Here is a 26,272-nt window from a genome sequence, read left to right as displayed (position 1 = left end):
ATTCGGTATGCCCGTTGCCAGAATGTCCGCTTTCCTTGGAGGAGCTTCCTCCGTCTTCCTTTTGGAAGTTTTGCTTTGAGTCTCTTCTGGACTACCGGAGCTTCTTTTCCTTTTTTGCACATCAGTGATGGCATGCTTCATTTGGCGCTTAAAATGGCGCTCTCTCCTACTTTTCCTCAGCTCGCGGTTATCTTCCGCATTGCCCAGAGTCACTTCTAGGTCATTGTCAGACCTGTCGGCAGCTTCGTGTCTACTCTTCGCCTCGTTGACAAGAACTTGAAGAGTTCGAAGACCATCCTTGACCGTCCTGTTGACATTCCTCTGGATGTCGCAGGACTTAGCCATCTTTACGATTTCCTCCTCAATCTTTGCGAGACACTCTGCTTCTTCTTTTCTAAGCCTCAGGCAGGTTTCTCTAACCTCCTGTACAGCTTCATCATCTACTTCCGAGTGAATTGGGCTAAAAGCGGACTTCCCACTACTGCCACTCAAGACACTCAGAAGACTCGATGTACTTCCACGTCTGCTACTTTCCTTTACCATAGTGTTCTGTGGTACTTTTAAATCTCCCTCGTTCCCTTCAACAATTATAGATGGAACATTCAAAGCAATAATGCCCTCCTGCATCCTAGGGCCACCGGCCACCGCCCCCACGCCATGCGCTTGACGGTCGGAACCGATGAGGGATTTAGCCGAAGCATTACCCCGCAGGCAGTCCTCAGAATTTTTCTTATCGCTCATCATGTTGTAGTCCCGTATCGTGGGAGCACCGAGTTTATTTGGTCAGGAAACCACCCTGGTTGTTGGTTGTCCTTTAGTGAAAAGCCCCACCACCACGACAAGGTCTACCAAGAATTTACACGATTCTTGGCAGTGGACAACCATCGGCAGGGATTATTATTATTATTATTATTATTATTATTATTATTATTATTAAATTAATTAAAATTAGTATTTTCATTTAAGTGTTTATTTATTTTAGATTAATAATAAATAATTAAATTACTTAAGTTAATGTAATGTTATTTGTAGAAATGCAAGTACGGACTTTTTCCATCAGGAAAGTTGGTCCTTTATCGCCAGAAATACTTGAGGCAAAGAGTCCGTACTTGCTCTTACGGACCATGGCATCAGTATTTCTAGTCAAGTCAGACCACATTTACTGGCAGTACTTGCCCTTGCGGACTCTGCTTCCAGTAAAGTTCGTAAATACGTCATCATTTTCGAGCAGTAATAGCACTTACCGACTATTTTTGCTTGCAAGTACGGACTCTGTCAAAATGATTTCGCGAAATTACTGTAATTAAGCACTAATTAAACACTAATTAATTAACATTAATAAAAAATATTACTACAGCTAGATTCCTTTTTTCATAACGAATCCAGTGATATAAAAAAATCAATTTCGATAAAAATGTCGATTACCGACTTTCTTCATCAGCACGGCAGAATCATCCTCGCTATATTTTTTTTGTAATCTACACGTAAAAATACGTAAAAATATATAAATTTGAATCACTTTAGATCAACTTCTTTGCGGAAAAATACATTTTTTTCTTAAATTTATCATTTTTCTTCAAAAATTTGATAAAAATTGATCATCAACTCCAATCGTGCTGACATTTTATCCCTGTATTTTTCACGCAAAAATACAGTTTTACAGCAAATATGAACAATTTGGGTTGAATATTGTGTGCGCTAGGGAGAATAAATCATTTTTTTCGAAATTTTTGATTTTTCCTTGACAACGCTATGTAAATTGATCCGAATCAAGTTCGCTATATTTTTCCTGTAATTTTCACGTAAAAATACGTAAGTGTACCAAATTTGAGCTCTTTATGTTAAAAGATGTGGCTGCTAGGGGGGGGTACATAGTCATTTTTAGGTATTTTTCGTAAAAATTCATGGTTTTTCCTTGACAACGCTATGTTAATCAATTCCAATCAAGTTCGCTATATTTTTCCTGTAATCTACACGCGAAAATACATATGTGTACTAATTTTCAGCCCTCCAAATAAATTTGTGTGGCCGCTAGGGGGGGGGGTACACGATTTCAAAAAAACCGATATTAATAGGGTTCCGAACCGAGTACGGAACCCTAAAAACAAGAAATTAAATACATTACAAGAAAGGAAATAAATGTAATGCCATTATTTAAATTCAAGTTTTATTATATAAGGGTGATTCTCTCAAAAAATACAAATCTCGCTTTCACGGTAATTTGTTCAAAAATAATAAAATTGTTTGAAATTATTAAAAATTCTGTTAGCCATACGTTAAGATTTAACAATTTTCAATCGGATCACTAAAGAAAAATTTAAAAAAAAGCTAAATAACTGAAACATTGAATAAAATCTGATGTTACAAAGGGGAGTTATGGATGGGAGTTTTAAAACTACTTTTCATTAAATTATTCAATTATTTGACCTTTTTTTGAAATTTTCATTAGTGATCCGATTGAAAATTGTTAAATCTTATCGTATAGGTGGTAGATTTTTATTAATTGAAATTAATTTTATTGTTTTTGAACTAAAACACCGTCTAAAATCGTGCACGTTTTAATTTGCCCTTTTTGAGAGAATGAACCATAAAAACTTCCATCTTTTATTTTAGTAAAATACGAAGGCTATGTATGACACAATGCCACACTGAAAAAAATTCATGGTAAATTTGACTAAATTTTAATTATTTCTCCTAGTTCCAGGAGGCGCCTATGAACAAAAAGTAGTTGATACAACTATGTAAAAACGGTTGAATCAATTGTAAAATTTAGTAAAAAAAACTATTCAAAGTAGTAAAATTATTATTATTAATATTAGTATTGAGGTCCATTTTTTCATCTTCTCCCCTACTACTTTCATTTATACATGCCTTATAATATTTAATTTCTATATACCTACACGGAGAGAAAAATCAAGCGTTTGTAATATGGGAGCCCTCTATGTTAATTTTGTATAGGCTTTCCTGCTTAAGAGTCGCGGCCGTATACTACAGTTTCATAAAACTATACCGAAAAAGCATAACTTCTTGCAATCGTAGTATGCTGATGTACCATGCGTTTAAAGGTAGAACTTTCATGCTACAAACGCTTTATTTTTCTCTCCGTGTAACAGAGAAAAATCCCGAAACGCTGGGGATTGAACGCACGACCCAAACATTCGCAAGCCGACAACTTAACTAACTAACCACTCACGCTAGGATGACTTACGTGATATTTGAGGACATTCTTGTCACTATGCAGTTAATTTTACTATCCAATGTAGTCAAATTTACTACAACTTTTAATAGTTATTATCTTCTTTTAATTAATAATTTTTAAACTTTACATAAAAACTTTTTCAACTGCTAAAAATAGTAATATTTACTACAAAATAACAGTTAACTCTACAACAAAAATTATATGTTTGAATGAACATATAATATATGTTATATGTTGAACGACAGTCTTCATATTAATAGTGACTACATGAAAACAGTAAGTCTAATTGTATTTCTGCATTTAGAAATAAATGGTTCTTTGAAATACACAAATCATAAAAATAACTATTCTCAACACTTATTTTAACTACATAAAAACATTAAGTTTATTTGTTTTTCTGCAACTATAAAAAATTGGTTTTTTCAACTACATAAATCATAAAAATAACTATTTTTAACACTTATTTTAACTACATAAAAACAGTAAGTTGAATTTTTTTCTTCAACTAATCAGAAATGCTTTTTTCAACTACACAAATCCTAAAAATAACGATTTTTAATAGTAGTTTTAACTATTAAAGTGTTGTAAAGCCATTTAAAATCACATGACAGTTATTTCAACTAGAAATATTAGTAATTTTAACTAAGTGAAATTGATTACTATTTAGTACCACCAATGTCTAAGTTTAGTTCAAATGGTTCTGAATATGGTACTTTTAACTGCTTTTTTCAACTACACATTTTTATTCAATTTTACTATTTTTTACCAGTTACATTTCTTCATTATGTACCCTATTAAAAATTACTTGTCTCAAATTTAATATCGACAAAAATTAATTTTTCTAATATACTATATTAAATGTGATTTTCTTTCACTAGTAAGTATCCATATCGTAATTTCAAATATTCAAATAACATTATGAATAACTCTTAGCGAACCGTGAATAGCCTCCTTTTCATATCGAGTATGTCAAAATGTATTACCATTTTTATTGTCTTTTAATATAAAATGTTTTTCCGTGTATATATATATATGGGGCATTCCACGTCAACGAGAGACCCCCCGCCCCCAGAATAGATTTAAATGAAAAAAGTTCAAATACGGCTTAAAATTTAGGTAATTACATCTACTTTAAAATGCAAAGTGGCAAAATAAAAAATTCAAGATGGCGGATCCAATATGGTGAAAAAAGTAAAAAAAATGCTTGAATTCACTTGAAATTTGTTACTCGGGGGTTTTTAGGGTCGCTAAACACAAATATGAAATCAGATTTTTAATATTAAAAATGGCGGATACAATATGGTGGCCGATTTTTAAAAATTTTAAGAAATTTCAATAAAACGTATCTTATGGTGCTTTGTAGGGTTGTAAAAAGTTCTAAAGGTTTTAAATTGAATTAGAAATTTAGGTAATTACTCCTACATTAAAATGCTAAGTGTCAAAATAAAAAATTCAAGATGGCGGATCCAATATGGTGAAAGAAGTAACAAAAAAAGCTATAATTCAATTGAAATTTGTCACTCAGGGGTTTTTAGGGTCGCTGAACACTAATCTGACATCAGATTTTAAATATTCAAAATGGCGGATCCAATATGGCGACCGATTTTTAAAAATCGAAACAAATTTAAATAAAAAATGGATTACGAGAGTTCGTAGGGTTGTAAGAAGTTCCAAAGGTTTTTTATTGAGATAGAAATTTAGGTAATTAGACATACTTTCAAATAAAAAATGGCCAAACACAGATTTCATAATGGTGAACCTAATATGACAGAAGAAGTAACAAAAAAAGCTTCAGTTCAATTGAAATTTGTCCCTCGGGACTAAGATAAGTAGGTTACAGCCAATAAATGCAGGACTATTAATGAAATTTAGGTACCAACTAGTAAAAGTAAGAAACGTTATAAATCCAACTAGTAAAAGTAAGACATAGCTTCCAAGCAATTGAGGCAAGGCCAATGTAGGTACCAAGTAGTAAAAGTAAGAAAGGGTATTAATCCAACTAGTAAAAGTAAGACCTAGGTTCCAACTAGTAAAAGTAAGAAAGGGTAATAATCCAACTAGTAAAAGTAAGAAACAATAAAAATCCAACTAGCAAAAGTAAGACATAGGTTCCGACCAATTAAGGCAAGGCTAATTTAGATACCAACTAGTAAAAGTAATAAAGGGTAATAATCCAACTAGTAAAAGTAAGAAACAATAAAAATCCAACTAGTAAAAGTAAGACATAGGTTCCAAAACTAGTAAAAGTAATAAAGGGTAATAATCCAACTAGTAAAAGTAAGAAACAATAAAAATCCAACTAGCAAAAGTAAGACATAGGTTCCAACTAGTAAAAGTAAGAAAGGGTAAAATCCAACTAGTGAAAGTGAGTCATATAGAGTCCAACCAATTAAGGCAAGACCAATTTAGGTTCCAACTAGTAAAAGTAAGAGAGGATAAAAATCCAACTAGTGAAAGTAAGACATAAAGAGTCCAACCCAATTAAGGTATCACATCGGCACTAATCGGAGTCAAAAGTTTGTAGCTCGCATTACTACTTCCCGCACTATACTTTCGCCCTCAACTCCCTATACTCTCAGCCCATACTGTACCTACTTCTACAAATACACTCGTACATGTATACCCCACACTAGCAGCGATTAGAAGGAGTAGGAGGTTTGACAACGTCGCTATAAGTCTCGCTTTGACTACTGTGGACTACTGTCTCTCTCTAACTAATGTCACCATCCTGCGATGTTGCCACATCAAAGTGGCGGGTGTGCTATATATTGCAAATGACGTCATGAAATAGAATTTTTAATTTATAATTACAAATAAACGGCACGGTAAATTATAAATTTCTTTGTATATTTTAGTTCCAAATTTATTCGTGAATTCAACATTAGTTTTTGAAAAAAATTTATAGAAAACTTCTGATGATATTTATGAAAATGTACTTCTCCCCCATACATTAGTCCCGTCTCCCATGCAAAATAAGCAACTTTGATTGCTAATATCTCTGGTTCCGTACGGCGAAAATTCTTCATATTTTGCAAATTTTTCAAGAATGATAATAAGAACATATGGGAAAATTTTCAAGAAAATTTATAGAAAACGGTTTTACCGATGTGATACCTTAAGGCAAGATCAATTTAGGTTCCAACTAGTTAAAGTAAGAAAGGGTAAAAATCCAACTAGTAAAAGTAAGGTCTACTTATCTTAGTCCCGAAAGACAAATTTCAATTGAATTGAAGCTTTTTTTGTTACTTCTTCTGTCATATTAGGTTCACCATTATGAAATCTGTGTTTGGCCATTTTTTATTTGAAAGTATGTCTAATTACCTAAATTTCTATCTCAATAAAAAACCTTTGGAACTTCTTACAACCCTACGAACTCTCGTAATCCATTTTTTATTTAAATTTGTTTCGATTTTTAAAAATCGGTCGCCATATTGGATCCGCCATTTTGAATATTTAAAATCTGATGTCAGATTAGTGTTCAGCGACCCTAAAAACCCCTGAGTGACAAATTTCAATTGAATTATAGCTTTTTTTGTTACTTCTTTCACCATATTGGATCCGCCATCTTGAATTTTTTATTTTGACACTTAGCATTTTAATGTAGGAGTAATTACCTAAATTTCTAATTCAATTTAAAACCTTTAGAACTTTTTACAACCCTACAAAGCACCATAAGATACGTTTTATTGAAATTTGTTAAAATTTTTAAAAATCGGCCACCATATTGTATCCGCCATTTTTAATATTAAAAATCTGATTTCATATTTGTGTTTAGCGACCCTAAAAACCCCCGAGTAACAAATTTCAAGTGAATTCAAGCATTTTTTTTACTTTTTTCACCATATTGGATCCGCCATCTTGAATTTTTTATTTTGCCACTTTGCATTTTAAAGTAGATGTAATTACCTAAATTTTAAGCCGTATTTGAACTTTTTTCATTTAAATCTATTCTGGGGGCGGGGGGTCTCTCGTTGACGTGGAATGCCCCATATATATATGTACTTTTATTACATTATTATATTATATATCGACGGGTGTTACGAAAAAAATACTACTAAAGTACCTTTGCACGAAAACTAACACTACTGATTTTTAAATTCGAAAATGAACTGATGAAATGATGAAATGAAATGATTTTAAAAAATTAATTTGATTCAATTGAATTTTAAAATAACTATTACAACACGAAAGAAAAAATTAGATAAAAGTTTTTTATTTGTACAGGAAACTTAAAATGAAAACTTTATTTTTTGTTATATTTTCTTCAAGTGTGTGTTTTCGTCCCGATCCTACTGAAAATCCCTGTATAAGATCTTGTACAATTTCCTGTACAGGATCAGCAACTGAACTTGTACAAGTTCTGACCAGTTCCTGTACAGGAAAATGCATACGAATTTGGAACAAGTTCATGTGTGAGATCTTGTACAAGAAAGATACTTGTACAAGAAAATGTACATGATCTTGTACAATTTCATGTATAAGTACTTGTTCATGAACACGTTCATGTTCTTGCACATGTATAGTTGTAAAATTTTTTTTTTAATAAAATTTGAGATTTTGATAATTTTTAACCACTAAGATTCGTAACTCATACATGTTAAAAACTATTGCGCAGCTGTAAAGGTTAAAGTAAACTATTGCGCAGCCTTTGAAGTTTTTAATTTTTAGTAAAGAAAAAAAAATTAACATGTGTAAGAACATGGACGTGTTCATGTACTAGTACTTATACATGAAATTGTACAAGATCATGTACATTTTCTTGTACAACATCTTGCACCAGATCTTGTACAAGATCTCACACATGAACTTGTTCCAAATTCGTATGCATTTTCCTGTACAGGAACTGGAGTTCAGTTGCTGATCCTGTACAGGAAATTGTACAAGATCTTGTACAGGGATTTTCAGTAGGGGAATCTCGATTGTGTTAGACTTGGGACCACCCATCGATAAGAGTTCTGAAGCGCCAACTGGTGGTGAAAATTTCAAATAAGTAGGTATCTTGTAGTGAATATAATTCGTCGTGATTGAAAATGTCATTTTCAAATAAAAATGAATGATAAAAAAAATGTGTTGCGTAGTAAGTTGTTCTAATAGTCAACGCAATAATCCGGAAATACAATTTTATTCCTTTTCGAAAAGGTTTTGGCTCAAAGAAAGAAAAGAAAAATGGAAGCAGCTATTCGCAGAGTTTATTTAATTTATGATTTAAATTAATTATTATAATAATTATAAATATGACCTGGACTGTGAAAAGGGGGCTTACGTGCGAAAAAATTGATTTTTTTTGATAGGTGATTATGATAAAGAAAACTTTTTTCTATCAGAATCACCAATCAATAAAAAATCGTTTTTTTCGCACGTAAGCCCCCTTTTCACTGTCCAGGTCACAAATAATAACAATTATTATTTAATTAATTATAAATTATTACTAATTATTAAATTTAATTACTTAATGATTTAATGAACATTATTGTTATTATGTTAATAGGTACTGTTTATACTATTTATTATAACTAAAATATTATTATAATGTATGAATGATTTTACCTACTCTCTAAATCTGAATTAGTCATTTTTGACTAATTCAAATAGGGCGGATTCGTTTACTGTGAATTAGTCAAAAGTTACTAATTCAATCTGTAACTAATCTACCACTAAATGAATTAGAAGTTTCAGTTTCTAGATAGGTATACATAGGTAGATAAAGTAGGTAATGTAGACGTATTTAGTTTGAAAATAGACAAAAATTATTGCTGAAAAAATAGGAAACGATTATATTTAGTTTTTATATAGTTTAAATAACGTGAATCAATAAAAAAATCTATTTATTTCATTTTCGAAATTATTCTGCGATAATTACTGGTGGGAGATGTCACTTAGGATTTGAACCTATTACCTTGCCTTCTACCTTAGGAGCTGCGCCTTGACGCGCTCAACCAAAGGAGGTTATGAAAATTCGTTACAAAATGTCTCTTATAAGCAAATTGATATAAACTCATTGTCAAATCGCTAATAAATAAGGTAAAGTCGATTTGTTTTCTATACAAATTTAATTATTATATAAATTTGTAATTAGAGTCTTATAAATGTGCCAATATTGATTTAAATTTGTTAATTAAATTAATTAACATTTACATAACAACAATAGTTTGGAGTGTTTTTTGGCCATCCCTAGCGGATGGGTTCAACGCGATTTGAACGGAATAGCGTTGAAACACCGTTGGGAACACAACGGTCACTAAAAATGTTATTTAAACAATAAAATATAATAAAGTATTTATTGGTATTTGTAGAAAAAGTGTTCATGAGTAATTTAAGACCTTATTTGTATCAATTTAATACGAAATAAGTGAAATAAAAGATAAAATATGGAACACTGTTATATCAGGGTTCTCTGTCAAATTTTTAAATAATTCAATGAAAATTGTTTTAGATATGATTTTTGAATAATAAAAAAAACAGTGAAAAAGTATTAATTTATTATTTTAAAGCATTTGAAAGGGTAATAAATAGTGAAAATTAATGTGTTTATTGTGTACTATTTGTGTGTATAGGACAACGTTTTTCGACAGCAAGTTACTGGTTACATCGGTGAACGCTAGATGGCAGCACAGTAAACAATTAATAAGACTTTGACAAGAAAAATATTTAACCCACTGAACGTCGATGATGCATCTAGACACAAATAAAAAAAATGCTAAAGACTTATTGAATATTCTTAAAAAATGTTACTAGGGGGTTTTCAAATTTGATATCAGATTTACAAAATTCAAAATACCAAATAAAATATAACGAATAGAAAAAAATTAAAACATATCAAATTCTCCATCAACTTGTTACTCGTGGGTTTTTGGGTTCGCTGATTACGAATATAATAACAAATTCGATTATTGTTTAATTGTTTTGATCCGCCATATTGGATCCGCCATTTTGATTTTTGGAAATCTGTTATTATATGCGTAATCAGCGACCGAAAAAACCCCCGAGTAACGTACTTTTAGAGAATTTGTTTTAAGTTTAATTTTTTTTCTTTCAAGATTTTGAATTTTCAAAATTTGTTATTATATTCGTAATCAGCGAACCCCAAAAACCCCCGAGTAGCAAGCTGATGGAGAATTTGATTATGTTTTAATTTTTTTCTATTTTGTTATATTTTATTTGCACGGAGGAATAGTAAGGAGAACGATCTTGCTGTAGTAGCGCTTCTGAAAATGTCAGAAAAACATGAACGATAAATGCCAGTTTCACTGCATTCAACTCAACCATCAAAAAACCTGAGCATGCGCATTAGCCATGTGCTGTCTCTTTCTCTCGCAAAAAGTGTGCGAGTGAGATCTGGCTGACGTATATTTCTCAAGTCTTCCATGCGTGTTGTGATGAAGGGGTTATGTGTTATTGTTATGTTATTATTTTAATAATTATTATTAATGTTTATTTTATATACTTAAACATGATTTTGGAGATACAATATCGCAATGGTAAATAAAATTTCTGAAATAAACACTGAACACTAAGATTTTTTTTGTGACATATATGTATATCGCATAACCACACTTTTCATCTGTCAAAATTAAGATCCAATGCGCATGCTCACTTACTTTGGCCAGTTGAGTACAATGCACTGAACCTGGCACTTATCGTACATGTTTTTTTGACTTTTTCAAACGCAGAGATCGGTCTCCTTACTATTCCTCCGTGTTTATTTGGTATTTTGAATTTTGGAAATCTGTTATTAAATTTGTAATTAGCGACCCCGAAAACCCCCTAGTAACATTTTTTAAGAATATTCAATAAGTATTTAGCATTTTTTTTTATTTGTGTCTAGATGCATCATCGACGTTCAGTGGGTTAAATATTTTTCTTGTCAAAGTCTTATTAATTGTTTACTGTGCTGCCATCTAGCGTTCACCGATGTAACCTGTAACTTGCTGTCGAAAAACGTTGTCCTATACACACAAATAGTACACAATAAACACATTAATTTTCACTATTTATTACCCTTTCAAATGCTTTAAAATAATAAATTAATACTTTTTCACTGTTTTTTTATTATTCAAAAATCATATCTAAAACACTTTTCATTGAATTATTATATAAAAATTTGACAGAAAACCCTGTCCACACAGCACATAATATTTCCAAAATATTTTTGAAATATTTCACTGAAATTTTGGAATATTTCAGTGCAAAGTCCTTGAAATATTGCTGCAAACAGGAAAATGTCCGCTTATGAGGAAATATTGATGGTCAACTTGAGAAAATATTTCACTGAAATATTCAGGAAATTTTCAACTTAAATGATGCGCACTGGTCGATCTCAGTTACTATGGCCTGTACAACTGCGCAGTAGTTTTTAGTTTTCTAGAATCCTAAGGGTGTTAAAAATTTCAGAAAATACCCTGGCGGATTCGATTTACCTAAAATCGACCCAGCTGGGTCGAATCTAAGTCGAATCTAAGTCGAATTTAGGTAATTATCAAAAAAAAAGCTTTAAATTGATGAAAATTTATAAAAATTAGTATTGTGAGGTTAAATGAACATTCATAGAGTTAATTTTTGTAAGAATTTTAATTATTAACGTGATAAATAATAAATAATTACTTGATATGTGCAAGTGGTAACTGTAGATTTTAACTCGTTGTCAGTTTTCATAATATTTTCAGAAATTAGTGTAAAATGTGTGAAAAAATAATTTATATTTAATAGAAATTGCAAATTTTATTAAATTATTTTATTATTTAACAATCACATTTCATAATAATTGCAATTTAATTAAAAAATAACAGTTTTCTTAAAAGTGACAAGAACTCTATTATACCGACCACACACGGTAAAAGTGCGCGAATATGAATGCACATGATCTTCTGGCGGGAAAATTCAAATTGTTAATTACAACTATTTCATTATTATCTTAATTTCATTAATTAAATATATTTGATTAACCATATAAGATAATCATTTTATAAAAATTTTCTCAGAAATTCCGAATTAATCATTTATTTATACCAGGGACTGACACGGAAACGAAACAGAACGCCAAATCAATTTTGTGTAGTATCGTGTTCAATCACAAACACATTTAATAATTTATAATGTTTTCGTGTCCTGACCGGACACTTTTAAAAAAATTAAATGTTTTCGTGTCCGGACACGACACTTTTGAAATTTTAAAATGTTTTCGTGTCCGGACACGACACTTTTAGAATAATTAAATGTTTTCGTGTCCTGACCGGACACTTTTGATAAAATTAAATGTATTCGTGTCCAGACACGCCACTTTTAAAATAATTAAATGTTTTCGTGTCCTGACCGGACACTTTTGAAAAAATTAAATGTTTTCGTGTCAGGATCGGACACGACACTATTAAAATTTTTAAATGTTTTCGTGTCCGGATATAACCCACTTTCTCATTGTAAAATATTCTCATGAACAAATTTACTTGTTACGCCATATTAGATCCGCTACTCTGATTGACCGCCATCTTCTTTTGTTATAAATTAAATAATATTAAGTAATTTTTGTCAAAAATCGCGTTTGCGTATAACTTTCTCCTTTCAGTGACTAAACATAAAACATTAAGAAAGAATTATGTCTCGTGTTTAAACACGAAACGTTATTTAACACGAAAACATTTCTTTATATCAAAAGTGTCAGATACAAACACGAAACGATATTCGATGAGAAAATGTGTCGTGTTCTGACACGAAAACATTTATTTATTTCAAAAGTGTCGGGTCTGGACACGAAACATTATTTGACGAGAAAATGTGTCGTGTCCAAACACGAAACGATAATCAATGTAGAAATGTGTCGTGTCAGGACACGAAACATTATTCGATGAGAAAATGTGTCGTGTCAGGACTCAACACATTAGTCAATAGGGAAATGTTTCGTGTCAGGACACAACACATTAGTTAATGTATAAATGTGTTGTGTACACAACAGAAACGGAAACGACACGAATGATTCGGGCAGGTCCCTGATTTATACCAATTTACTTATATTAATACTAATAATCACTATTTCTTTACTTTTAACTATCGCCCTATATTAGTTGCAGACGCCGTTAGATGGCAGCAGCATGCAGGGAGCACAAATTTCCAGCTATCCTATTACTTAAAATTAGTGATTATTAGCATTAGTATAAATAAATGATTAATTTTTTTATAACTTGTATTAAAAAACAATTTCATTAAAAAATTGTGAATATGAAATAAAAAATCTGCAACTTTTTTTTTAAAAAAAAAAGAATTTTGTTAAAAAAATGTAATTGTTAAATAAGTTTTAATGTAAATTTTTCTTATTTTTATGTCTAAAAAATTATATTTTTGTTAAAAAATTATGATGGCAAAATACAAATTTAACTAAATTTTTTGATCTTTTATTTAAGAATTTTTTAAAAAGTTATAAGTAAAAATTTAAGAAAAATATATCAGCTTAATTTTTATTATTTTAACAAAATTCTAAAGTTTTTTTTATAAATAAAGAAAAAAATTGCATATTTTCTATTTAATGAATGTTTAAAATTTGTAACTCTTTTCAAATCTTGGCGCGCGTTCCGCTGTTCCGTGTGTGGTCGGTATAATAGAGTTCTTGTCACTTTTAAGAAAACTGTTATTTTTTAATTAAATTGCAATTATTATGAAATGTGATTGTTAAATAATAAAATAATTTAATAAAATTTGCAATTTCTATTAAATATAAATTATTTTTTCACACATTTTACACTAATTTCTGAAAATATTATGAAAACTGACAACGAGTTAAAATCTACAGTTACCACTTGCACATATCAAGTAATTATTTATTATTTATCACGTTAATAATTAAAATTCTTACAAAAATTAACTCTATGAATGTTCATTTAACCTCACAATACTAATTTTTATAAATTTTCATCAATTTAAAGCTTTTTTTTGATAATTACCTAAATTCGACTTAGATTCGACCCAGCTGGGTCGATTTTAGGTAAATCGAATCCGCCAGGGTACCTATTGATTTCATGTGTCAAAAAATTTTGGACATTTTGTAAAATATTTCCTGAATAATTTCAGAAGTTGTTATTTGTAATATTGCAGGAATATTTCAGTGAAATATTTTCTCAAGTTTACCATCAATATTTCCTCATAAGCGGACATTTTCCTGTTTGCAGCAATATTTCAAGGACTTTGCATTGAAATATTTCAAAATTTCAGTGAAATATTTCAAAAATATTTTGAAAATATTATGTGCTGTGTGGGTGATATAACAGTGTTCCATATTTTATCTTTTATTTCACTTATTTCGTATTAAATTGATACAAATAAGGTCTTAAATTACTCATGAACACTTTTTCTACAAATACCAATAAATACTTTATTATATTTTATTGTTTAAATAACATTTTTAGTGACCGTTGTGTTCCCAACGGTGTTTCAACGCTATTCCGTTCAAATCGCGTTGAACCCATCCGCTAGGGATCTATACAAACATTTGAAGAACTGAGTTTGAACACATTCAATTTGATCAAAATATCAATATCATCATTATTAATATTATATTACTAAATTAATTATATGTCAATTTTGGTAAATATAACCTACAAAACCTAACTGTTATGTCTGGACATAAAGAAAAATAAATATTTTTTTCATAATTACTTGTGCATTTGTTAAATTGATTTTTCTTTGGTTGGAACAGAAAAATGTTGTACAATAAATTAAAAAATTTTCAATTATGCTATTTTTGCTTATTTTGATGTATGCACATATCATGATTAACAAATTGGAAGAAAATCTCTACAATTCATTTAGTCATTAAAATTTAAAAGTGACTATTTTTTTAGTAGAAAAAGCACTACTAATTAATTCAGTAATGAAAAGTGACTATTTTTTTAGTAGAAAGTGATGAAACAACTAATTCATTAGTAAAATATGGTGTTACTAATTCAATTAGTAAAATTTTGACTAATTCACATTTAGAGAGTTCTTTAACTTTAATACTATAAAAATAAGTATTATCTCTCAAAACAGTTCCAGAAATAAACTTATTTTTTTCATCTATTGGTTCAGTCACGTTACTAACGTGATTACTTTTTAGTAATCCGTCACCTTTTGCAAGACTTTTTTTCTAAATAAAGAAATATCCACTTCTTGAAATCCGCTTTTGATTATAATAGACTTTTTTTCACGGATATTAACAATAGTTTTTTAAATTGTTGTTTATAAATTAACTTTTGTCACGACATGTGTAAAATTGTCAGATTAAGAAACGCATTTTTTTGAAAAAATGCAGCTAGAGGTGCTTCGAGCGAATTTATATGGATACTTCAGAACTCTATATACATTATGCGCGCGAAGAGTCACGGTTGAAAAAACTTGTACAGGATAAGTTCATGTACATGATATTGTGTTAATTTTTTTATTTTTGCAAAATTTGTGGTAATTTTTAACATTGGTCGTAAAAACTCTTCATTGATACATGCGAAAAAAATGCGCAGCTATATAAGCCCTAGAAAACTACTGCGCAGCCATTAAAGATTGTGATTATAAACTGTAAGGGAAAACTCAAGATCATGTACATGAACTTACGCATTATCTTACACAAGTACACGAGCATGGACTCGAGAACTTGATTTCTTTAGTTACCATGAATAAACATGTGACGCTTCACGAGAAAAGGGACCTAACGCGACAAAACAGAATTAAGCAGCGTCTACAATTAACGCGTCGGACGTGGACGTGAACGTGTACCTAATGAGAGAGAGGGGTACGGAGATATACGCTTCCCCATTGTGGAACCAGCCGATAGGCATTGGGATGCGTCGCAGCCTTATACAGGAAAGGCGTTTAAAATCGAACGTTCTGATTGGCTGAGACGCCCCAGCAAACACTGTTACAGGTCAGTTATAGAACTGTTATAAATTTTTTGAGAACATGTCCACACAGCACAGTATATTGCTGTAAGCTTACCTCAAGCTTACATGTAATTTTTGTAAGCTAACCCTGTAAGCTTCAGGTAAGGTCGAGGTAATATAAAAATGTCCGCCATACAGTAAGCTTACACAGTAATGCCATGGTAAACTTACATGGTAAAGTCATGGTAAGCTTACATGGTAGGGGCACTGTAAGCTTACACGGTAAGATCACTGTAAGCTTACACGGTAAGATCACTGTAAGGTTACAGTAAGCTTACACGGTAAGCTTATATTAATTGCTAACAAATAACAAAGTATTAATTTATCAACGTACAGTAAACAATAAATTGTTTTGCACAATTATATTTATTTTGTCATTTATATAAAAAACCCCGGTAGGGTTTGCTTAAAAAAATTTACTGCGCATTCGTAAGTGCCATAGAAAGCTACTGCGCATAAATATTTTAAAAAATTATTTATTGATACCTTTGAAAACTTGCCGTGTAAGCTTACTGTAACCTTACAGTGACTTTGCCATGTAAGTTTACCATGGCCTTACTGTGTAAGCTTACTGTATGGCGGACATTTTTATATTACCTCGACCTTATACCTGAAGCTTACAGGGTTAGCTTACAAACATTACATGTAAGCTTGAGGTAAGCTTACAGCAATATACTGTGCTGTGTGGGTGTTCTGTAACTGGTTAAAAACCTGTGAGTCACTGGATACGCAAAATGTCGTAGTCAACGGATATGTAAGATTCTGTAACAGATCTAGAATATGTTTACAAATGTATTTGTAACAGTTCTAGAATTGTTTTGTAACAACTATAAAATAAATCAATAACCATTATTGCAAGATTATTACCTAAAAATACATGCAAAATATTTTTATTCTTAATAAAAATATTAAAATTTGATGTAATAGAAAAAGGAAACTATAAAATAAACATAGTTAGAACAGTGTCAAATTTCAACTGTTCTATAGCAATATCGCTCCACAGGCTAATACGCTAACCATTACGCTATCTTAACATGGGAAGATAAATACAAAATTGATTTGATAACTTGCGACTAAGGAGGATTTAAAAACTGTATTGCTTATATAAAGAAAAAACAATAATACTATGTGATATATAAAAATTTTAGAGTTTTTTTAATTTAACTACATACTTAAGTAAAATGAACTATTTATTTATTAATTCCATAGAAAATAGTTAAGGTACTTATGAACACTTCAAAATTTTTAATCTCAGATACAAATATATTCCAGAACTGAACTTTATCAAAATTTTAGAACAGTTACATGTCATTTTTCCGATATAATTCTAGATATGCGATGGAACATTAGTTACAGAAAATTTGTGGCTATAGTGTTATAGAAATGTTATGTAACACTGTTGCAGGATTTGTCCGATTTGTAGGTACAATTGTCATCCAGAACTAATCTGCAATACAATTTTAAAACAGCTACACAACATTTTTCGAACACAGTTCTAGAACTACGTTGGAACGTCAGTTACAGATCATTTGTGATGATTGTGTTACAGAAATGTTACATTATATTGTTACAGAACTGTGAAGTTTGCATAATATAAAACAGATCGGTAACTCCCTTGTAACAATGTTCTAGAATTCTGTTACATTGAGGTTATATAACAGATTCATAACCAGCTTGTAACAAACGTTCTATAAAACTGTGACCTCACTGTTATATAACATTTATAGAACGTGTTTGTTGGGCCGCCAGCGAATATCAGCCCCACTACCTTACTACGTTCCTACGTCTCACGGATACAACAAGTATACTAGTAGTAGTGGTGGTGGGGATGGTTTCCGTAGTCCGTGCTGGAACGCGATTGACATGGTCATGTTTAAAGCTTTATTACAAAAAAAGTAATTAGAAAAATATTATTTTTGACATTTCTATATGAAAGAGCAACTCAAATAGTATCGATTCGCATATAAAACAGGAAATTAATTTTTTGTCGCGTTAGGTCCCTTTTCTCGTCGAGCGTCACATATGCATGTTCTTGTACATATTCTCTTGTACATGACCTGGTGAATGAACATGTGCAAGATCGGTGCACGATAGTGCCCAAGATCGTGTACACGATCATGCACAAGTTTTTTCAACCAGGGTACGCTCCGTGGACGCATGTCTTTTACATTGTACACCATTTTTCGATATGTTACCGAAGTTTCCAACCCAAATAATAGTTTCTATAGCATTTCTACATAATCTACTATAAGAATCTGCAGTTTTTAGAAAATCGATTTTTTTAAAAAAAGGTGTGGTACTAACCCCTTAAATTTTGATACTGAATCAAGAATTTCATTGAATAGAATAAACATTACTTCAATAATAGAAATTTTGTGAATCTCGGTTCCTTATTTTTTTACATATTTTATAAATTAATATATGATTTACAGGTGACATGTCTAAGAACAGGATTCAGAAGTGTTCCACTAAAAAATAATTTTAGTGAAGATCTAGAACTTGCTTCTCTTTTGGTCCATATAAAGATTGCAAAATTTTCTGTAAGTATTGTAAAAGAATATTATTGATAGTATAATAATTTAATACTCCTAAAGTCTCCGTTACATGATAACTTAAAAAAGTTGAGTCAACCCTCTGCCTGTCTAGTTGACCATTATAGACAAAAATTGACAATTCGGTCACCTAGTAGGGAAAATGGGAAATACATTTTATAGCGCTGAAGTAGGGATAACCCAGAGCAGGCTGAGGGTTAATAAGAATTTAATATTCATAGTTTGTCACAAACTTTGAACACCCCCCTCCCCCTACAACGTCACGTCACTCACGTAAATTTTTTGTTACATTACATTAGACGTTAGCATATTTATAATATATCAATAGATAATAAATAGATGACAAATATCTCGAAAAATTTAAACCACATTGATTCAGTATTTACAAAGAAAATTGAAAAAAACTGTTTTTGACATATACAAAAAAAATCTCAGGAGATTAAAAGGCTTCGTTCCGAATCATGATTAGTGAATTAAATACTTGAGAATAATTTCCAATATTAATGTAATCACAATCTATATACGATATCAAATTTAATTAGAAGGTTTCGTATGAATAAAAACGATAACATTCGGACCATTGTTGTTTTAATAAAAGTTTACTCCAACGTTTCGAAATCTAAATGATTTCCTCTTCAGGGAGTCTATCAAAATTACAATAAATTGTCAAATAAATAAATACAAAAAAATAAAAAAATAGTTAAATTAAATACAGTGAAACATCAAAAATAAGTACAGTCAATAATTAATAAATAAAAATACAATAGATAGTAAAAAATAAAAAATAAATAAAATAACAATAATAAGTAATAAATTAAATACAAACAATTTAAAATAATCTTACCAAATAAGAAACATATGTCAAGTCATAGAAATAATGGTCAATTGCGGTGTCAAATTAATAATTTAATCAAATTTAACTTGATGAGGAGTTTTAAGGAAGTTTCTCATAGAAAAGTCCATAGTGTAGTGAAGTTGACTCTAAAAAAAAGAAAGCATTTTGCGGTAGACACCATTCCGCCATTTTGCATCACCGGAAACCTAAAAATCAAATAGAATCTTAAAATATACACATACGGTGAGTCTCTAAACTAGGGATTTTACTTAGAACCAAAAAATAAAAAATGGCGGGCTAGATTTAAGTACGAAAAAGCGTTGCTTTTCGAATTTTTGATTCAAAGGCCCGCGATTTTTTTATTTTTTGGTTTTAAGTAAAACCCCAGATAACAAAGGTCTCCGGCCCGCCCGGCACGCTGCGGCCGAGACACCGAGTGTAAGCTGTGACGCTGCGATTTAACTAGCACTTACTGGCGCACTTGTTGTAGATCAAGCGAGCTAGCAATGGGCTAGAGAATTCGCTTACACATTATCTAGACCGTGAGCTCGCTGAGAGCCAGCAAATGGCTAGATTTTATTAATCCCAATTTATTAATTAAATTATATGTACTTACAAATAAAATAAATATATAATAGGAAATAAAGTTAAAATAATAAAATTTCAATGTTCACATAAAAATGCGTTAGTCAAAGAAATGTTTTGTATTTGTTCTAGAATTTTTATTATAAAAGAATTTTTTTCGTTATGAAACACACTATACAAAAATAATTATTGTTTAAAAAATTTTTTGCTTTTAATAATTTTTCAAATTGATTATTTATAAAATGTTAATATAAAATTATATTCCTTATGTCCCATCAAAAATTAAAAATTTGTTTTATATTTCACGTAGATTTTTAAGTATAAAACACCCAAGAAAAAATCTCACTGAATAAGAAATAGATTATTATTAACAAAAATTATTTATCTCTAAAATTTTATAATTATTATTAATATTAATAAGTACGCAAATTAGAGGTTTAAGGTTAAACGCTATAATTATGCACAATTTAAAAAATAAAATTAATTATTATTTTATATTCAAATGATATTGTATATAATTAAATAATTAATATTGCTATTAAATTTCTTTCTTATTCAATGGAATTTTTTTTCTCAACGGTTTTATACTTAGAAATGTATGTGAAATATAAAACATTTTTTAAATTTTTGATTGGACATAAAAAACAAATTTTTTTAGTAACATTTTATGAATATAATTTCAAAAATTATTAGAAATAAAAAAATGTTAAAACAAATATTATTTTTGTAAAGTACGTATTAAGACCAAGAATTTTTTTTTTATTTTCAAATTGATCAACTGGGTTTTGAAATTTTTTTTAATTACGACTGCTAAAAAATTTAAATTGTTATAATAACTTTAGGGACGCATGAATATTTCCCAAATTAGACTTGCCGGAATTTTTGTGGTGTCGAATTAAAAATTATCGAATTTACATTTAGTAGAATTTAAAAAAAGTAGATTTTACAATGAGCCCAATATAATATCGAAAAATTTCTATTTAAAAAAATTTTAATTTTATAGAATTTTTATTTAACTGAACTCCAATAAAGCATATTTTCTAATATATCGAATTTTTAAATAACACCATTTCAATTTAACAAAATTTATATCTAGAAAAATTTTCGTAAAAAAGATTTTTTATTTATCAGAATTGTTCTTTTGTCGAATTTCTATTTATCTGAATATTCATTTAAAATTATTTTTATTAACAGAATTTCCAATTCGAAGAATTTCTATATAACAAAATTCCTATTTAACAAAACTTTTATTAAATAATATATTTTTTATTTAATTTTTATTTAATAGAATTGTCATTTAATAGAAATTCTACTTAGCTAAATTTTTAAGACAAAGAATTTTTATTTTACCGATACTTTATTTGACCGAAGTTCCACTTATCCGAATTTTCATTAGATAGAATTCTTAAAACGTCGAATTTCCATTTGATCGAACTTTCATATATCAGATCATCCACTTGTCAGAAACATTTCAGCTGGAGTTTTAAAATCAACCAATCAAAAATTATCAAGAAAATTGTGATTGGTTGATTTTAAAACTCCCGCTGAAATGTTTCTGCCAAGTGGATGATCGTATATGTGAAAGTTCGATCAAATGAAAATTCGACATTTTAAGAATTCTATCGAATGAAAATTCGATTAAGTGAAAGTTCTGTCAAATGAAGTATCGGGGAAATATAAAATTTCTGACTTATCAATTTAATTAATTAGAATTTCTGTTAAATGACAATTCTACTAAATAAAAATTAGATTGTATATCAATTTTTTGAATAAATCTTTTGTTACATAAGAATTTTTTTTATATAGAAATTCTTTTAATTGAAAATTCTGTAAATAAAAATAATTTTAAGTGAATATTCGGATTAATAAAAATTTGATAAAAGAAAAATTCTGATAAATAAAAATTCTTTTCTATGAAAATTTTTCTAGATATAAATTTTATTAAATGGAAATTGTGTTATTTTAAAATTCGATGCATTAGAAAATCTGCTTTATCAAAGTTCAGTTAAATAAAAATTTTACAAAATTAGAATTGTTTCAAATAGAAATTTTTTGATATTAAAATTGTGCTCATTATAAAATCTACTTTTTTAAAATTCTACTAAATGTAAATTCGATAATTTTTAATTCGACACCATAAAAATTCCGGCAAGTCTAATTTGGGGAATATTCATGCGTCCCTAACTTTAATAAAAAAAAATTTTTGGTTCAAAAATTTGAGAAATTTATTCTAATCGCAATAGGATTAAAAAAAGATTTGACGTTGAAAATTAAAGTATTTTTTTAGGTTATATCCATATTTGAGAAATTTTGATTCAAGAAAAATAAAAATTGAAATCATGCTGATGGATCGGCCAATCATAGCATTATAATGTCAGTGATTGTCAGGAACTCCCGAAAACGTCCTACAGATAACTGAAAATAAGTCTGTTTTTAAATGGAATTTTTGAAAATTCATAACTCGAAAGTATGAGCACTCGCACAGAAATAAAAGAAAAAAAGGAAAACGAATGCATGAAAATGTACGTTGCTAATATAAACATAAACATTTTATAAAAATTAAATTGGTAATCGTTCTCAGTTTTCCGAATGTATTGTGCGTTAACCTTAGGAAGCTCGATCAGGTGAAACGCGACCATTGACCAATATAATTGATTGTATCCATTGCTTGCAATGAATATTTTTGGCCTCGTGGTGGAGTAAAGGTGATAAATATGTGTGTGTGTGTGTGTATGTCACCAATTCCTTGTTATCAAAATATCTCAAACACGTTTTGAGGGATCAGCCTGAAATTTTGTAGGGTTATTGCACTCACCAATATCTAAAATCAGACACAAGGATTTCCAAAAATATCTATGCAATTTCTTTTTATGCCTTTTTTTCAAAAATCGAAAAATAGATTTTTTTGAAAAAAATTTTTTTCTTTTGTGCAATCAATTTTTTTTACTGAAAAACGTATTCCTTGCATTGAAACGAATTGATTAACTAATAAAAAGTCCATATTTTATTTTTAATAAATAATTTTTTTTAATTTTTGAAAAAAATCATTTTTCATATTTTTAAAAATAACTTCTTTCTCGATTAAAATTTTGAGAAATTTTTGTGAAAACGAATCGATTCATGTATATAAAGTATGTATTTTATCAGAATTTATGAAATTATTTGCTACTTTAATTTTAAAAAAAAATCGTTTTTCTTATTTTTTGGAATAACTTTTTCTTTATAAAATTTTTAATATAATGTTGTCAGAATTGTATTTCTTGCATGAAGTAAAAAATGTTCATGAAATGAACATAATTTTCTGCTTTTTTAATTTTTGAAAAAAATTATTTTCGTATTTTTCAAAATATTTCTATTGAGATTATTATTTCCATTCATGAATAACGAATTTACGACTGATCAGTGTTTTCTTTGAAACTTTCTTTGAAAAAGAAATAAATTCTTTTGATTACAGATGATAAATATTGTTTTTTTCTCATTTTACCTATTTTCATTTAAAAGAATTATATTTTAATACGTTCGAATAATGTCGACATCAAGGGTGTGCAGCCTGCCGGCACGCGGGTGCCTGTCACACGGGGCGAGCCATATGGCTGACAATGGCGCGCACAAAACGCTGCGTTTTGGCCTACACCCCGGTCCTATCAATCGGACCCCGGGCTAGAGCAGGGCTAGGCATTAGCCATACATTTTGTTATCTGGGCCCTTCCCACACACCACTGACTAGAGATTGAACGAAGGATTTTTTTCGGTTAATTACAATTGATTTTACATGATCTAAATGGTTATAAAATTCGTAAGTATTGACAAAAAAACACTGCCCAAATTTCAAATTTAAATATTTTTTAAAACCCTTCCTTCAATCACTAGTCCGAACTATTAGGAAGAAGTGTGCCAAAGTTAACATAGATCTGTCCTTTAGTTTTTGAGAATTCGTGACCACCGCAAAAGTACTTTTTTGGGAAAGATCTGAAATAACTACTGGTCATGGAGTCTTTTAATATTTCTCAACAAAATTTTTATAAATTGTTCTTTCGATAGTGTACTTTAAGGTGTTCAAACGATCGAATAAAATAAATTATTTATTAAATGAAAAAAAAGTATAAAAATGTTTACGCCTTTTAGACCCATGTAACCCCTTAAGCTTATACTATAACCTTAGTCCAAGTTTCCTATAAACTTACTTTTAATTTCGTGTAAGTTTACATTAATATTAATAAATGTTAATAAATAAAATAAACAATTATTCATGCGCAGTAGTATATTATAGCTTTTACGGCTACGCAGTAGATTTTAATCAACTATTCCCCTTACGATTGTATCATGGAATAGTATAAGGAGACCGAACGATCATGTTAAATGTGAGTTAAAAGTGTACTACTTTTCGGTACCCGCTATACCTCAAAAAAATACGAAATGGAACACTAGCGCCACTGATTGTGTCAAACTCAACTGAACAGTCAGCTATTGTAAAAGTTTTAACAATAAGAAGCAATGTATTTTTGGGTTATGTCCCTATTGAAAAAATACACGTGTAATTAAACATGTAATTACATGTGTAGATTTGGCCACATGTAATTGAGGCATTTCGTATGAGAATACTGAGTCATGTCTCGGATTTTTCTCTAAATTCGATAAATTGTAGTGATAGTGGTGCTAAATAAGTGTACAAATTTTAAATTTTTAATATATTTCGAGATATTTACAATAACAAATTTGAGCAATATTTTTTTATTTACTTATAACTTTTTTCCTACTAAAAATAGAGAAAAATGTTGTGAATGTTTTTTACGCAGAAGACCTTAAACTTTTAGAAAAAATTATTAATTTTTAAACAATTTGTTTAAAAAATAAAATTTGTTTATAACTTTTAAACATTTTCTCCCTCATTTAAAAGCGCGCAAAAAATCATGAATATTGTTTAAGTCATAATAAATCGATGGTTAAATTTTTGAGATGGCAATATTTTTAGTTTTTGAGATATTAATTAATTAACTAACAAAAGTTAATAAGAAATGAAATATTTTACGAAAAAATAAAATTAGAGTAATTTTAAAAACACCATTATCAAAATTATCAAAATCCGCATCCAACGAGCCATATATGAACTATTTCTGATAAACAAGTGTGAAATTAATAATTAATAATAAAAATTATTTGAATAATTAATAACATTTGAAGAAATGAAGATAAATCGTCAACTCATTTTTTATTTGGAAGATCATCTAATTCTGAGCAAAAAACAGTGTAAATAACATTTTTAACAAATTTAAATTATTAACAGATGATTATTGAAAATCGATGTTTCAGCACCTCACGACACAAGTTGGAGGAAGCTGTCTACCTACTCGGCATAGGATTTTTCAGTCTTTTTCTAAATAACATTTTATAATTAATTTTTGATTCTTGGTAATACTTAATATTTTATTTTACACAGAATTAGATGATCTTCCAAATAAAAAAAGAATTGACGATTTATCTTCATTTCTTCAAATGATATTAATTATTTAAATAATTTTTATTATTAATTATTAATTTAGCACCCGTTTATTAGAAATAATTCATATAGGGCTCGTTGGATGCGGATTTTGATAAGCATTCTAATGATGTTTTTAAAATTACTCTAATTTTATTTTTTATTATTTTTTGTTAGTTGATTAATTAATATCTCGAAAACAAAAAATAATTCCATCTCAAAAATTTAACCATCGATTTATTATGACTTAAACAATATTCATGATTTTTTTCGCGCTTCTAAATGAGGGAGAACATGTTTAAAAGTTATAAACAAATTGTTTTAAAATTAATATTTTTTTAAAAAATAATTTTTTTCTAAAAGTTTAACGTCTTCTGCGTAAAAAACATGTACAACATTTTTCTCTATTTTTAGTAGGAAAAAAGTTATAAGTAAATTGAAAAAATATTGCTCAAATTTGTTATTGTAAATATCTCGAAAAATATTAAAAATTTCAAATTCAAAATTTGTACACTTATTTAGCACCACTATCACTACAATTTATCAAATTTTGAGAAAAATTCGAGACATGAACCCGTATTCTCATATGAAATGCCTCAATTACACGTGTAATTCGTACTTTAAATTTGAAAGTAATATTTTCAATAAATTCCACGTGTAATTCATATCTTCAAACTTTATTGAGGTTTCAAGAATTGTTAGACGTGGAACTACACGTGTAATCAATAC

The 26,272-nt window shown here is 29.2% G+C and overlaps 1 protein-coding gene across 11 annotated transcripts in view; it reads left to right on the top strand.

Moving 5' to 3' along the window:
- LOC127279858 (1-phosphatidylinositol 4,5-bisphosphate phosphodiesterase gamma-1) overlaps nt 1-26,272 on the top strand; it is a 449,077-nt gene that overhangs the window by 371,995 nt on the left and 50,810 nt on the right. For 9 of the 11 annotated variants that reach the window (XR_007842717.1, XR_007842720.1, XR_007842718.1 and 6 more), the window contains one exon: nt 18,528-18,635. Coding sequence is in view for 7 of the 11 variants with exons in the window: in XM_051302488.1 (XP_051158445.1) it covers nt 18,528-18,635 (108 nt within the window). In the remaining 4 variants the exon portion in view is untranslated. Of the gene's footprint in view, nt 1-18,527; nt 18,636-22,354; nt 22,602-26,272 lie in introns of those variants that run through there. The other 2 variants (XR_007842719.1, XM_051302494.1) reach the window with 2 other exon arrangements.

This window comes from Leptopilina boulardi, unplaced genomic scaffold, assembly GCF_019393585.1.
Source record: "Leptopilina boulardi isolate dan_hultmark-lab unplaced genomic scaffold, ZJU_Lbou_2.1 LbouV2_224, whole genome shotgun sequence".
Lineage (NCBI taxonomy): Eukaryota > Metazoa > Arthropoda > Insecta > Hymenoptera > Figitidae > Leptopilina > Leptopilina boulardi.
This window is presented reverse-complemented; position numbering and strand designations above follow the sequence as displayed.